Source organism: Arachis ipaensis, chromosome B4 (genome assembly GCF_059453495.1).
Source record: "Arachis ipaensis isolate K30076 ecotype BB chromosome B4, ASM5945349v1, whole genome shotgun sequence".
Lineage (NCBI taxonomy): Eukaryota > Viridiplantae > Streptophyta > Magnoliopsida > Fabales > Fabaceae > Arachis > Arachis ipaensis.
In genome coordinates, this window is record NC_142439.1 from 127039453 (window position 1) to 127057144 (window position 17692).

Here is a 17692-nt window from a genome sequence, read left to right on the forward strand (position 1 = left end):
CCAAAGCATGGTCACCCTAAACTATTATATTTGAGGCAACGATGTTGGGAAGCAGATCCAAGCAACCGGCCGAGTTTCCAGGAGATAACGATTGAACTTGAGAATCTTTTACAACAAGTTGATGTAAATCATATTCCTTATATAAAAATTAAAACATAACTTCAGCTTGTAGTATTTGGTACATATGTCATTCCGTTGGCCTGATTTCAACTTCAACATGCAGAATGATTCACAAGCTAATGGTGCTTGACATTCTCTGTGCAAATACCATAAGCTCCAGTTATTTTCATGTCGTTGGCATCAATCTGGTTTTCACTCTCTTTTCTTCATTGGCTAAGCTATAGATAGAGTTTTTTTTTTGTGTTCCCTTTTTGCATTGAGAGAGAAGAATATATAGAAGTTGACCAATACAAAGTTGTAAAGAGACACTAACATTATAGCTGATAATACTTTTGATATATTCCTGTAAAAATTGTTAAAATTAAACTACATTATAGATGTCAGGCAAAATTGAAGTTCTGTGTTATATGTGTACCTCTTGTTAAGTAGTCTCTTTAATTTTCTCCGTTGATGAATAATCCATTAAATCAGTGATGAATAAATGAATAAATGAGTATACTGTGAAATTTTGCATTTTTCGGATGGACTGTCATGAATAAACGAGAGATAAGGGATGGGAAGTACACATCTCCTATCAGCAGGTATCCAACCTTGTGAAACTTTTGCTTCCTTGTGAAACTTTTGAGTTTTGAACATGATTTGAGACTTGAATTAAATTGGTTTAAGTGAGTTTCATTCATTTTTCATTTTCTTTCTTGTGACAGTGTTTTAGCAACCTTGGTGAAGAACAAAGTTGTGCCTGTTGTGGTTTGTATTGGTTGCAGCTCCAAGAGTAGTGGAAAAATCAAAGAGACAAAACTAGTGCAAAAATTGTTGAACCTTACTGATTGTTCATGAATAGAGAGTTGTTATTCATGAATTATTTTTACCTTTAATCTAGATTGTGGATTATAAATTTTATGTATTTAAAAATTTTCAATATTTTAAATTCTATATTTCTATGTAGATTGTGAATGTTTTTGGTATTTATTTGAAAATTTGATCTATGTTTGATTCTTTTTATATTTTGTGGAAATATAATTATTTATGAAATTAAGTTTTAATAGTGGTAAATGTGAAATTAGTAAAAATTTATAATTATAAGATTAGGAACAGTGATCGCTTTAGCGACCAATTTAGTTTTTAGTTAAGAAATTAGCGACCATTTTTTATTTTCAAATTAGGCATCGGCGACCAATTTAGCAACCGATTTTATCAGCGACCGAAAAGTGGGTCGCTATTTAGCAACCGATTTACTCAGCGACCAATTTAGTGACGGAAAATTTGGTCACCATTTAGCGACCGATTATGTTAGCGACCGATTTAGTGACCGATACTCTTTGGTGAGGGGCTTGGTGGCCTTGTTCAAAAATTGGTCACTAATGGTTGGTGACCGAAGTTGGTCGCTATTTTCTAATTTCCAGAATCGGTCGCTATTCCAGTAATTTCATGTTGTGATGATTGATAACTCTACTATAACAGGAAGATATATTAATTTCAGATTGATTTTCAAAGAAATAAATAATTACCAAAATAAAACAATTTGGATTTAAAAGCAAATACATAAATACATTGATGAACAAAAAATAATTATATACACAAAATATGAATTAACATATTGAATAACCCAGACATAATTTATATCTGACGAACCATATCAAATGAAGATTCATCGTTAAGCATATCTGCACATTTTCTTTTCATAAGAAAACTGACATCTTGTTCATGTAGAATGAAAATATTACAATTCTGAGAATGTGTAACAAACACCTTCACTTCATATCTATAGAATCAATAGTAAATTAATGAATATAATTGAAGTATTATTAATTATTTCATTCAATATAGATAATAATCCTGAATAAAAAACAATGACAAAGAAAAAATAGCATAAAACATAAATTGACGTTGGTATATCATCAGAAGCATGAGTTAAGCAAAGTCCACAAAATGAGAAAGAATGCCCAACATTAATCTTTTCGCCACATAAATAAATTGAATACCACCATGGAGTATCATGAGCAATACTTGAGATTGTTCCAACCTTTTATACATATGAATACTAAGTTTAAACCAAATTTGTATTAAATAATAAAAAATAAAGAAGAATAAGAAACTGAGGTTGCAAATGAATTTATACAAAATGAACAAATAAAAAAGAAAAAAAAGAATGATAAGTAAGAGCGCACTAGTTTCACAATATCATGTGCAGCACTTAAAGCATCCATATCAAATTCAATGTCTTGCATATGTTGAGGACTAATTGAAATCCTTGTTGATAAAAAAAAGTGACACAATCACAAGGCTGACAATTTTGGAAGACATAAAAAATAGGAGGTTAAACAATTTTCTACCATGTTTAGAAATTTAATCAATATCAACATTCTCATCATAAATAACAAAGATATATATAATTAATGAGGTTTTCATTAATCATTCAGAAAAAATGTAAACGCAGTTCAATTGTTGAAACAACACTTACCTCTTCTTAAACTCAACTGCTTCAGATATGTCAGGATTAAATAAGATTTGAGTAGCATGCATCACATTTCGAAAACCAACTTGTCCTAAACAAAATAATTAAAAGTTAAAGAGATAAATTTAACAAAATTCGAATTTAAAACCACATAACAACAACCACAAATTATTTTCTCCTAAAAATTGACTTTAGCAAGATGCAAGACCACAATAGGTTGCTCAACATAACCAGAAGCTAAAAAACGGTTAACTTCATCAACATACTCGCCAAATAAGGCACAACGCATTTTCAAACTTGAACAATATAGAAACTTAATATTATTAAGACTGAACAAAATAAGTTGAATGCATTAAAAGAATAACAGAATATGTGATTTATTGGAAGTAACTATTAGAAAGAGAGCAATCTAATATAGACATACTCTTTTGAAGCCAATTCAATAACAATCATCTTTACAATTTTGCCATCTTTGGAATACTATTTCTCTTCACCCACAGAAATTAGAAGACCAATAATATCTAACAAAAAGTGCAAAAAAAATATTTAAGTACCACAAAAAATATACAAACACATCAGATGAAAGAATAGTAAAGAAAAGAAGAACATACCAATTAAGTAGTTATAGCCTTCAGTCATTTTCAAAAGCTCAACAAAGGAAAAAAGCTAAAACAAGCCTTAGCTATTATGTTATCATCAGAAACATTGATAACAACAGCATGATTAAGAAAAACTAGCTTGTATTCATTATTGGTAACCCTGTAATAACTACCTACATTTTCCACAACACTAAAGTATGACATTCGATAAACATGACCCTCAATAATATGCTCCTTAAACCTATTGATTAAATATTTTTTCACTGTGGCCTGAACTTTTGTACCTTGAAAATTTAACACATGCGAAAATATATTAGTCTAAAAAGCATACAATCTTTTTATTTCCATCTATGTTGAAAAATAAAACTCAAAACACAACAAATTAAATTACAAAGAACAAAAATTACATTGTAAAAAATAACACAAAGGATATGACTGAAGCAAAAGAAACATGAACAAAGCAAAGGAAGAAAATCATGCATAAAAAAAATAATTCGAACAAATCCTCACATTCTCATCAACCAAAATCATTTCCATTGAATTAGGTACATCGTGATTTCCAAATAAGTGAACAACCCATAGCCTTAACACCCTTACTCTCAGTCTTCATGCCTCCATAGAAGCTTAGAAATCATATCAAAAGGAGGATGCAAAGCAAATAGAAAGTAGCAAGAAAGATGATAAGAATAGGCTAAAAAAGATAAACACAGCAGATAATGTATAACGAAAAGGAACTTATACACAACATACTCAACTGCACTCTCCTTTTATAGACAAATTGTCAGAAGAAGTTGAAATTTGAATTAAAAAAAAAAGATGATAGAGGAAAAACAAGACATATCGCTGTAAACATATAGGCTATACATAGCCCTTAAAAGAAGTCTTCAAATAAGAAGAAATACAATCTACAAAATCAGAACACATATGGGAAGAGAAAAGAAAGACCATCTCTAGGGTTAAATCATGAAGTTGACGTTCACCAGTCACCAACTACCACCAAATTTAGAGTCTATTGATTTGATAATAACTGTTGACGTACTACACAGAATAGTATGATTTAAATTATGAATGAGTTGATTTGGTTGAATTCAGAAATTGAAAGAAAAAGAATGAAACAAGAAAAAACACATAATTAATCTATATGAAAATTATAGAACAATAATAACTAAAAAATGAGCTAAACAACAAATAGGAAACAGAAGACTAAAACATTAAGGAGAAAGAAAACTGAAAAATGTATAATAATAAGAATAACTATCCAAGATTTTTTAGAAAAGATAAAAAAATTATATACATGGAAATCCCTGTATAACAATACCCAGCAATAATTTTACTAATATTTTATCCAATAAAAGTAAGCTACAACATACCCTACAAAAGATCTCGGTAAATAAAAGTTAACTATGTAAAAGAATATCCTAAGAGTTGATAAAAAACAATGCACAAAAAAAGCATACAAACAAGAAAGAAAGGCTGACTGATATATAAAACTTCTAGGAAACTATCTTATCAAAGAGAATATAAAAATAAACATTCTATAAGAAATGAGAAAGCAATTCATTCACAATTCAGAAACTAAATTGAATAGAAATCATGTCTATTCAAGTAGTAGGTAGAAACCCCTTGCTTTTAAAACATAAAGAAGGAAGAATCACCTCATGATAACCGAAACCAGCAATGAGCATACTGACCACATGGTGCACCATATTCAAGAAAACAAAAAGAAAATACAAATGACATGAAAATCAAAGAACTAAACATCACAAAGACAACTTACCATAATAAGTAATCATAGTAATTATTTGAGAACAAATACAAAGGATTTTTATTTTCCCCAAGAAATGGGGCAAAAAATCTGTTGAACAAGAACCCTAAATACCTAATTGATTTTCCTTGAAACACAATTGAACAAAAATAAGAAATAGTAAATACCATGGCAAGCCATAAATACAGGATTATGAGATCAAAGAACTAATCATCACAGAAACAACCTACCATAATAAGTAATCATAGTAATTAATCGAGCATAAATACAAAGGATTTGTATTTTTCGCAAGAAACGAGGCAAAGAATTTGCTGAACAAGAACCCTAAATTTTTTATTTACCTTGAAACACAAAGTTGAACGAAAATCAGAAGAATTAAATACCATGGCAAGCCAAAAACATAGGATTATGAGATAAAATTTTAGAGGAGCAAAGCCACCTTACCAATGATGCAGAATAGCACGCAGAGAAGTAAATTATAGTGTGTACCGAGAATCACAATTGTGCAAACCAGAAGTATCTGTCATCGTCACAACCACCACTAACTACGAATTTGCAAAGAGGGAAGAGAACTAAGTTGTACCAACTATATAGATGCTATGAAAATGAGAAACATACATCAGTCTCCAACCACCACATTGAAGTAGTACTTTTTTTTTTGAAGAAAACTCTAAAATCTGAGATATTTTCACATAGGCGATCAACTCACCGCTATCCTGTGTTATATAATTTCAACGTTGAACCTGAACCATAAGCTTCAAATGGAGCTAATTAAACGCTTAAATAAGGATGACAATAGTATACGTATTTTCTATAGTATAACCTCAATCATAACAATAAAGATTGTGCAGACTCTTAAAGTATTAGCAAAAGATATTTTTTTTTCAAGAATTTGTGTGTTTTGGTAAAAAATAGTGTTGTGAAATAAAATTTTTGTACTAAGTAGTTTTAATGCATAATTCATATTTTTTTTAAAATACTTCAATTTGTTTAATATTTTTTACTATTATCTACAAATTTTTTAATTTCTTTTTGTAAGTGACTCTCATGCTACAAAGTTAAAAGAGGCTAACTCACTAATGAAGAACTGAAACAAATGATTCTACAAACAGCTATTGATACTAAAGATAACAGAACAAAATTTAAAAGAGTTTTTGTGCTATTTATTCAGAAGAGATTTTTGTGCCCAACAACAGCACCAAAAATAATTTCACCAACTCACATCTCCTAGCCATCTTGAACATGGCAAATATAAGATAGATGAACTAGTAAGCCATGTCCATAACTTTCTCTTGAAAAGAATTGAAAGCTTCAGAAAAAACAACAACAACAACAACAACAACAACGAAACCTCGTTCCACTAGGCGGGGTCAGCTACATAGATTATACGACGTCATTGAGCTCTATTATGTATCATGTCTACAGAGAGACCATTTACATGTAGATCTTGTTTGACCACCTCATGGATAGTCTTCCTAGGTCTTCCTCTGGCTTTTACCCCTTGTCCATCTTCCATCTCATCCACCCTCCTGACTGGGTGCTCTGTCAATCTTCTTCTCACATGTCCAAACCACTTGAGACGCAATTCTACCATCTTTTCCACAATAGGTGCTACTCCAACTCTCTCTCTCTCTCTCTCTCTCTCTCTTTCTCTCTCTCTCTCTCTCTCTCTCTCTCTTATATCTTCGTTCCTTATTCTATCCAATTACGTATGACCACTCATCCATCTTAACATTTTCATCTCTGCCACACTTAACTTATGTTCGTACTCTCCTTTAGCTGCACAACACTCTGTACCATAAAGCATAGCCAGTCTGATAACAGTGCGATAGAATTTACCTTTAAGTTTTAAAGGCATTTTTTTGTCACATATAAAACCAGACGCACTCCGCCATTTGGACCAACTTGCTTGGATCCTATGATTTACATCCTATTCAATCTTTCCATTATCCTGAATGATGCATCCAAAATATTTAAAACTTTTAACTTTTCGTAGGATGTTTCTCTAATCTTAACATCCGTATTAGGATTTTCCCTTCGGCGGCCGAACTTACATTCCATATATTTCGTCTTGCTACGGCTTATGCACAGACCATACACTTCTAGAGCTTATCTCCATAAATTCAACTTCTTATTTAAGTCTTCCCTTGACTCTCCCATAAGGACGATATTTTATTAGCAAAAAGCATGCATCATGACACAGGCTCTTGGATATGCTATGTGAGTATTTCCAAAACTAATGTGAAAAGGTATGGACTTAAGGATGATCCCTAGTGTGATCCTATACCAATAGAAAATTCCTCTTTCACACCACCTTGATTCTTCACACTAGTTGTAGCCTCATCATTCATGTCTTTAATTGCACGAATATATGCGATCCTTACTCTCTTCCTTTCCAAAACCTTCCATAAGACCTCCCTTTGGTACCCTATCATACATTTTTTCCAAATCAATGAACTCCATATATAGATCACTTTTATTACTATGATACCTCTCCATCATCCTTCTTAACAGGTATGTAGCTTTAGTGGTGGATCTGTCTGACATAAAACTAAATTGGTTTTTTGTTACTTGTGTCTCTTGTCTCAGTCTCCGTTCTGTCACCATTTCCCATAACTTCATGGTATGACTCATGAGTTTGATCCCTCTATAATTTTTGTAACTCTGAATATCCCTCTTATTCTTGTAGATAGGTACCACGATGCTCTTTCTCCACTCATCTGGCATTTTCTTTGACCTTAAAATTTCATTAAAAAGCTTGGTTAACCAACTGATACTTTTCTCTCCAAGGCCCTTCCAAACTTCAATCGGAATATTATCAGGTCCTACTGCCCTGCCATTTTTTATCCATTTTAGAGCTTCTTTTACCTCGAAGTCTTGAATCTTATGATAATAGTCAAAGTTTTGATCTTCTTTCCTCGTGCATAACCGACCAAGGCTCAGAAGAGTCTTCTGTCCTTCATTAGATAGCTTGTAGAAGTAGCTCTTCTACCCTTCATTGATCTTCTCATCTTGAGCCAAAATCTCCGTCTTTATCCTTTATGCACTTAACCTGATTCAAGTCTCTCGTTCTTCTTTCACAGCTCTTTACGATTCTATATATACATTTTTCTCTTTTCTTTGTGCCTAAAGATTGGACTTTGTTCTTGCTTTACTTACAGCCACTTTTGTCTCTTTTTTAGCTGTCTTATATTTTTTCCAATTATCTGTATTGCGAAAAAAAAAATTATTAATGATTGTTTATATACCCTGATCATAATATACTTCCATAGCTCAAAGAGGGGTATTGAGTCAGGTCCAGATGCCCCTCAAAGAGCATGGGTAATACATTAGAACAGGAAAAGGATAATAAAGAAGATTGAGCAAGAACCCAAATTAGATGAGGTAAGTTTTAACATATTCACAAATCTAAATATTATGGTATAAATCAATGATTAATAACCATGTGTTTCAGGAGGAGAAAAAGGGCTCGTCTAGAGACTGAAAAAAGTGAAAAAAAAAAAAGAAAACAATAGAAGTTTTTTCTTCATCTAAAATTGAATCGAAATTTGAGTAAAATTCACATTAATTCCTAATATTCTTTTGTCTTTCTTATTCAACAATTTTTTAAGTAGTATTAGTAGTGAAGAAGAATACCAACAAAAAAAGGAAAATACAAAGCAAACAAAAAAATGTTGAAGGACAACAAAGACAATAAATTTTATATACCATACAATTTTCCATATTTTTGTACTATGATAATAAATTTAGGTGTTGTACAACAAATTTTTTATGATGTCCATTTGTTAATAAGTTTCCTATGTCTTCAATATAGTTGTTGAGTTTTCTAAAACTTTTTTTTTTTAATTTTTATAAGACAAAAGCAACAAAGCTTGCAGAGACTATAAAAAGAACAATACACAAAAAAAAAAAAAGACAATTGTGAAAGAAAAACAAAGAAGTATGGAGGCTTCAAATGAATAAGTTTATTTTATTTTAAATTCTAATTTTATTTGTCATTTACTCCTTAGATCACCACAAAATACAAATTAATCCATCAAGCAAAAATAACCCACCAACCCAACACAAACGAGTACTCATCGCGGAGAAAATGATCTTGTTGTTGCTCCAGTAGCGTGAGTTTTAAATACTAACCTATATTTATTTCTTTTGTTAAATTATATTTACCATTATAATATATTTTTAGTTCTAATGTCAAATTTATTCTATAGTTTTATTAGAAACATTTTTATAAGGAAAAGAAAGACACAAGAAGAGCTAGGAAAATAATAAGTCTCCAAATTCTAGTACTATTCTTCAAAATTTATTGTGCTATAGGAAATAATTTATGTGCTTTGTAGATGACAAAAGAAAGATGATCAAGTTGTAAAGAAAGAAAAACAGACAACACCAAGATGATGCAACTAATATGTAAGTTAATTATTTAATAACTAAATTATATACTCTATTGAATTTTTTTCTGCTTTTATTTAATAAAATTTTCTGTTTTGCATATTGCAACAACAAGATAATCCTTTGGATTGTTAATGTTGTAAGAGTGAGAGTGTATGAAATTAGTCTCACATCAAAAAAAGTAAGGAAGAGTGAGGAGTTTATAAGATGAGAAACTCATTAACTTATTACCTTAAAGTTTTGAGTTGGATATAGTGTCTTCTCATTTTATGTTCTCTCATTTGAGTCTCTACGGTGGTCGAAAACTCTCCAAAGTCTCTTCAAATTTACATTAAAACGTTTGCTTTTCTTTAATAAATTTGTCTGTTTTGCAAATTTTAACATTTAGATAATCCTTCTTCCCATCACGCCCAGATATTTGACTCTAGATGTAAGTTAATTTATCATATTTATGTTAAAAGTAAAAAATGAGATTTGAATCCAAATTTATAATATGAAAGTATTAGTGTATTACTAGTCAATCACTAGATCAATAGGTGCAGTATTATTAAATCCTCTCACATGAAATTTCGAAATTTTCGAAATTAATTAGGAGTCAATACTCCTGTTGATTACCAAATTAGATGGGTCTTAATTTTATTTACCTTGCTAATTAGAGTATTGATACTCTTGCATGCATACTACTAGGTTTGAGTTTTATGAATAATTTTGTTGTGCATTATTGTTATAGTGTTGAGTTCATTTCTTTTGATTAATGAAATATAATTAAACTATTTTCTCCAAAGAAAGTATTAATTGAATCTAATTGGTTTCTTAAATTAACTAACATCCATCTTGGTCAATAACTCAAGATTTTTATTGAAAACCAGTTTAATTTAATTTACATGGATTAGCGATGTCCAATAACACACGAGTCAATTTATTTTCTTAAAGATTTAATAATTATATTAGATTAGATGTAAAAAAAATATCGGTCACTAATCAATTAATGTGTATAAATAATTAAATATAAGTACGAGGCATTTTATAAAAAAATTTATTATAGTATTGTAAACATATTTAATTATTCATCTATTACAAATTTAATTATTCCAGTAACTGATTGTTAAAAAATTAAAATTGATGTGAATTAATATGTATAAATATATTCAAATATACGACTATTAATTAATTTGATAGATATTTTTTATATAGACATAATATTTTTAAATATCTAATACTTCAATTTATCCCATAAAAATTGCTGATATGAATCAAATAAGTTATTCTATAAATTCTTCTTTAATAAACGATTGTTAAGAGCTCCATTAATATATTAAGAATCAATAAAACTATACATTTAACCAAAATATTTAACTAAATCTAATCAAGTTGTTATAACAATTTTTTAAATTAGACGCTTTTTTCCTTCTCCTTCTCCTTTCACGTTTTCTTCTTTCTTCTTTTCTTTCTCCGTTTTCTTCTTCTTCTAAATTCGCGTAACGCATGTTTTTCTTCTTTCCTTCTTCTTCTCCTCTTCTTTCTTTTTCTTTTTCTTCCAAATAAATTCACACACGCAGATTCTTCTTCTTCTTCTTCAATATTGCGTCTTTTATTATTGTCATCATCACCAACAATACCAACATTTTGCGAACATCTTTATTAGTTATGATTTTCTCTGCTGCCATCATTAAATAATTTTGGTTCATTTCTTAATTTGTTTTGGTTCATTTGTGTGTTAATTGAGATTCACTTGACACTACTAATAAGTATTGACCAAACTTTTTATTTCCTAAGTAATTTTGATTTATTTCTTAGTTTAATTAAGATTCATTTGGATTTAGAAATGAATTCGATGTATTTTTATTAATGATTGAGTCTTTTTTTAGCAAAAAAGAATGAAATTATTTATTATCACTTTATTCAATTGCATTAGATTTTCACTACACCAAATTAGATAAATAACTACACTTATTTTATGACCCTTACTTAAACAGTTGTTATTAAATAAAATGGTGACACTTATTTATATAATTTTTTTAGAGTTACTAAAAATTTAGGTGTCCTAGTAATAAGAAACATAGCAATTTATTCTTTTGCTTCTTTTTCTTCTTATTTTCTATTTTCCAAAACCCTAACTGATTCAATTGGTCATGTAGCAATTGGAGTTGAGATTATACGAGAAGAGATGAGAAGGTAACAATGGTGTTCGTGCTCTTCGCGGTTCGCGTTCTTCGTGGTTCAGCTTTCTTCGTCGTTCAGTCCTACTACTGCAGAGATGAGATGAAAGATGGCATTCGCAGATTTGAATCTGAATCTCTAGGAAGTTAGCATTTATCGTTCGCCACCTCTGAGCTAATCTCCGATCTGCTCTCTTTTTCTCTTTTGTGCCTCTCTCCGCCATTGCTCTGTTTTTGCTTCAAATCTGCTCTCGCCGCCGCTGCTCTGCTCTCTGCTCTGATCCCCCACTAGAAGGAGTCATCACAATTTGCTTCAAATCTCCGTCACTGCCTCTGAACTCTCCCGCCTTCGGTCAGTTCTCTCCACTGATATGCTCTCGTCTAGTTTCTGTGCCTCTCTCAAGATCTTGTTTTCTGATTAATCGATTATTGATGACTTGATGTGTTAACATATATGGATTCAACTTTTTAAATTTCTTTGTTCATCGATCTATTTTACTAGATTATCTTTGATATTGCCTCTTTATGAGATGTAAATTCAATGTGTGATTAAATTCAGCAGGAGCTCTTTAACCTCTGGGCTCTTTTCGGTAACCATTTCTTCTCTTTCAACCATAATATTCAACATGTTCGATGAAATGCTTCAACCGAAGTTGTTTGATTTTTTTTCTTTGCCTTCTCTTATTTCTATTGCTATTGTAGTACAAGTTTGACATTAAAAATGCTCTTATCATTAAGTTTTATTATAGTCTCCGCTTTGATGTTTTACTTTTGTTCATATTATATTGTGAATTAGCTCTTCAATTGAGTATTTAACAATGCTTTTAGTTGGCTCAGAGTTTATATTGTGGATTAGTCATAGGTAGAATTTGTGGTTTCAATCTAATCTTGTAACCAACTTCAGAGTTGCAGCTCTGGTTTGTGCAATGCAAAATTTATCATAATATATGATGTTGTTCTTTGAGTTAGCTTTTGTGTGTGTTTCTTGTTTCAAGAACAAAGGCACAGCTTTTTCCATGTGTCTAATATATCTTTGGTCATTTTATATGATTTGTGATTGCACTACTTTTGCTTTGCACTACGTTAGGCATCTGAATTCTGAAGAGGGATGGATAGATATTTGCATGGACCAAGGCCTTGAAGAATCTAAAGGAGAAGGGTGTGATTAATCCAACAGGAAGAGAAAGGAAACTTCCTTTGAAGGTAATAATCATGTATTTATTCAATTGCATATAAATAATGTGGCATATTTTTCTCCTTCTATATTATAGGAAATAAATTAATGTAGCATATGTGTCATGAGACAGAAATAAAATTGCTAATATATATATGAGATTTCCAATTCTCCATTGCTAATATATTTCACATCGCGAGACTACTGCTGCTGCTATTTTTAGTAGTGCTTTCTTTCTCTTTAATACCAGTTTTGGACCAGAATTAGTGTTTTTCAATGTTGGACCAGGATCAGGAAGGATAGAACTAAGACATCTACTATTGGGATCCTGGACCGTCAAATTTAATTAAAGCATTTCCCATATATATATATATATATACTTTGACTTTTTTATGATAAGGATTTATTTTTAAGAATCAAAACTTTTCTAACTATTAAAATTACTTTTCAAACCTTATTATTATTCCACAAGAGTCTAGCAGATTTTCCACCAATTACAGCTTAGAAGGAATAGTTACTAGATGTAGCGCAGATAAAATAATTAGAGCTTGGTGAGAGAAGATAATAATTTAAATTTTTAACACCATAACAGATATAGACTAAAATAAAATCAAGTCAATCCTACAATCTACTGGACTCCAACTTATCCAAATAACTAGTGAAGATATCCCAGTTTTAAAAAATAAAAGTTTTGAATTTTTTTATGAATATCCTAAATACTTTATATTGTCATTTGCCTTATAATTGCATTGTTTCTATTTCATTTTTATTTTTACATATCCCAAATTAATCAAATCTTGAAATTTGTCTTGTTCAATATTAATACACATGCATGGAAGACCTTGTTTTTTATTTAACGTTTAGATTAATGCGAGTTTTTTTTTTCTCTTCTTTTTTAATAGGTTAATGCAAGTGGTTCAGTTCAGAACAAATGTTGGACCCTTGAAACTGTCGACCATAAGGATTCCAAGGAGCCTGAGGTATTGAGAATCAGGGGTTTTAAATTTAACAAAGTTGATCAGCTAGAAGCAAAATACACCGAGCCTGGCAAGTTTACCCTCAAGCCTTGAACCTGCATCTGCTCTTAAGAAATTTTAGCCTCTCATCTGTAAGTGTTGTTATGAACTGTGTTTGGGAGTGCCTTTCTTAGTTTATATTCATTTTTACTACTGCACAAACTATATTTTTTTTGCATGGTACTTTTCATAGTTTAGTATTTATTGCATTGTAGATAGAATTAAGGATATACTCTTGTTTGAAATTTGAAGGAATATTCTTATATTGGTTCAATGGATAAGTCATGGATCACAAAGCCACGAAACTCAATAGAGTATGAGCGAGGGGTTAGGAGGTTTATTGATTTTTCCTTCGAAAATAGTTTAGCTGAAGCAACTGTATGCCCTTGTTTGAAGTGCGGTTTTAGAAAAAAAGTGACAAAGGGTGAGATGTATGATCACTTGATATGTACCCAATTCCCGAAAGAATATACACTTTGATTTTATCACGGAGAGACTGAGGTAGGGGATCCCAGTAGTAACGTCTCAAATAGTGATGCTTCAAATGCTTTTGATGTTTTGTTTAATCAAGATTCTATTCATGACATGCTTGGAGATGCTTTTGGGACTGATATGCACTGGGCAAATGAAGTCTCATTAGAGTCAGATGAAGACATTGATGGAGTTGAAAGAGTGATGCCAGATGTAGCTGATGCAGCGGAGTTTGAAGAATTAGCAAGTTATGCAGAACTACCTTTGTATGAAGGGTGTACAAGATATTCAAGATTGTCCTTTTTGGTGAAGATGTATCATATTAAGTGTATATGTGGGATGACTGACAAGGCAATGTCGATGATATTTGAACTCTTACATGATGTATTTGAACATGCAGAGATTCCGAGTTCATTTTATGAAGCTTGGTATAAATTATGAGAAGATACATGCATGCCCAAACAATTGCATGCTATATTGGGGTGAAGACAAGGAGAAAGAAATGTGTAAAGTTTGCAATAGGTTTAGATGGAAACTAGATACAAAGGGTGGTGAGATTCAAGAATCAAATGATGGGAATATTAGGAAGAAGGTGCCTGCTAAAGTTCTTCGTTACTTTCCACTAAAACCTCATTTGCAAAGGTTATTTTTGTCTTCAAAGACAGCCGAGGCCATGAGATGGCATGATGTTGCTCCTAAGGAAGATGGTGTAATGACGCATCCTAGAGATTCAGAAGCTTGGAAGATGTTTGATTTAAAAAACACTTCATTCGCAGAGGATCCACGAAATATACGTTTGGCATTAGCTACTGATGGTATTAATCCCTATCGTAGTATGAATGCAAATTCTAGTACCTGGCCAGTTATTCTCATTCCTTACAACACTCCTCCTTGGATTTGTATGAAGCGGACGTCTTTTATTCTTTCAATGATAATTCCTGGAAAAAAGATGCCAGGAAACAATATAGATGTCTACTTACAACCGTTGATCAAAGAGCTAAAAGAGTTATGGAATGAGGGTGTGGATGCATATGATTCTTTTGAGAAAAAGGCGTTCAAATTGCATGCGGCGTTGATGTGGACTATAAGTGACTTTCCTGGGTTAGGAATTCTCTCCGGGTGGAACACGTATACTGGACTTGCTTGTCTATCTTGTAACTTCGACTCTGTTCCTTTTCAACTTCCTCATAGTAGAAAATCATGTTTCATAGGACATCGTCATTTTCTTAATCAAAGGCATCAGTTTAGATTGAATAGGGTTCGATTTAATGGAGAGCAAGAATTTCGCAATCCACCGAAGAGGTTATCTGGTCTTGATATACTTGAGCATGTCAAGGACATCAATGTCACATTTGGTAGAAAAGAAGAGGCAAAAGTTAAGGGGAAAAGAAGACGTGGTGAGCGTGCTACAGAAGGTGCTAAGCAGTGGAGGAAGAAAAGCATTTTTTTTGAACTTCCCTATTGGAAGTATAACCTATTGCGTCACAATCTTGATGTGATGCATATAGAAAAAAATGTATGTGATAATGTGATATACACGTTGCTAAATGACAGCACCAAGTCAAAAGACCACCTCAATGCTCGAAAAGATCTTAAAGCTTTAGGCTGTAAGCAAGATCTTTGGCCAGATGAGAATGCCTAGATTCCTCCTTTGTATTTTAGAATTATTCTTGTATTTTAGATGACATTGCTTCATTTGAATGCCTAGATTCCTCCTTTGTTTGGATTAAATTGCCTTTATCTTGTAAGGAAGAGAAAGAGCTTTCAAAGTGCTCCTTGTTCTTCTCTGTTTAGTTTATAATATAGTGGGCAACTGGGCCTACACTTTTACAGAATTTATTCTAGGTTGCAGGTGATTCCGAAAAGTTGATAAAGGTGTTATTTGAGCTTACAAGACACCATGCCCCCTCAACCATATTTCTTGATGAAATTGATGCAATCATTAGTCAACGCGGTGAAGCTTGAAGTTTTATCTTCTTGTTACTTGTGCAAGTAATGCTTGAAGAATACTGGTTTTAAGTCTTACACAAGATTAAAAGGGTTGCACAGTAACTCCATGCTTTTACTGCTCTAGAAAAGTTTTATTTAATTTCAACAAGGTTTCAAATTTTGTTCAGATTAAAATGATACTTGATCAGCAAGAAACTGTTTAGTACTAAACTTGATTTAAATTTGGTGGCTGCAGGCTTGTAATAGCCATTCAGTAACATATGTCCCATTATATGACACACTTGGTATGTTTTTCACTCCTTTTCTCATTGATTTTTAGATGCTTTTTATTATTCCAAGCATTTCCCTAATGATTCTTGAGGTACCTAAGAACAGGTCCAAATGCAGTGGAGTTTATCATAAACCATGCTCAAGTTTCAATAGCATTTGTACAGGAAAACAAGATTCCTTCTGTGAGTTTTACTTCCTGAGTTTGGATTTGAGTTAGTTCTTCAATTTGTTGGAGATGATTAACTGTTTCTATATTTCACAGATTTTGTCTTATTTTGGTCAGTGTTCTTCAAATCTTATAAGTATGTCAAATGATTCTACTTTCTTTCAGTTTCTGAGCTTCTGTTATATTAAGGCTAATCTTTCCTTCTTCTCAATGCTAACCAACTTCTACAATCTAATAATATAGCTATTGTGAGTTTTGGTAATGTTTCGACCGTGCAAAAGAAGGAAGCTGAGGAATATGGTACATCCTGCTTCTCTTGGGAAGAGTTTTTCCAGTTGGTAGGAAACAAAGCTTGATTTTTAATTTCATATTCATGTTTAAAAGCAAAAACTTTGAACCACTTTGATTTGTTTAATCCTGTATATTCTACTCTGCATGCAGGGGACCTACCACCAAAAAAGAAGACTGACATTTGCACATTCATGTACACAAGTGGAACCACAGGCGAACTGAAAGGTGTCATAATTAAGAATGAGGCTTTCATAGCGAAGTTTTGTCTATTGATCAGATACTTCATTTAACAGACAAAGCAGTAAGATAACAATCTTCTTGAATGTTCACAAGTTTCATACCACACTTTGTCCTGTTTCGAATTTTCTCTACTCATAATATATACTACTTGCTGCAGGCAAGCAAAGATGATGTGTACTTCTCTTTTCTTCCTCTTGCTCATGTCTATGACCAGAGAATGGAGACCTATTCCATTTAGAGGGGAGCCTTAATTGGATTCTGGCAAGGCGTAAGATTCGGATTCAGTTTTCATCATTAGTATTTTGCTCTTTCTTGTATATGTCTCATTTTGATGCTTCGTTCCATGTTAATTGTTTCAGAATGTAAGGTACTTAATAGAGGATGTTCAGGTGTTGAAGCTAACTATATTTTGTGGTGTTCCTAGAGTTTTCGAGCGTGTTTATGCTAGTAGAGAGACATTACTTTTGTCCTACTGCTACCTTAACTCATAAATGTCTTAGTTATAACTAATGACTTGTTCCTGAAGGTATCAATAGCCAAATTTCATCCGGAGGAGCATTCGGAAGTGCATTGTTTCAGTATGCATATAATTAGTACGTTTCACCACTAAACAATTCTATTTTA

General features: G+C 31.8%; 1 protein-coding gene across 1 annotated transcript; it reads left to right on the forward strand.

Annotated features, from left to right (window-relative positions):
* Positions 1-14530: 14530 nt before the first annotated feature.
* On the forward strand, positions 14531-15793 carry LOC107639764 (uncharacterized). Its single transcript, XM_088483362.1, has one exon. It carries the CDS (start codon positions 14531-14533, stop codon positions 15791-15793), a length of 1263 nt encoding a protein of 420 aa, XP_088339488.1.
* Positions 15794-17692: the final 1899 nt, after the last annotated feature.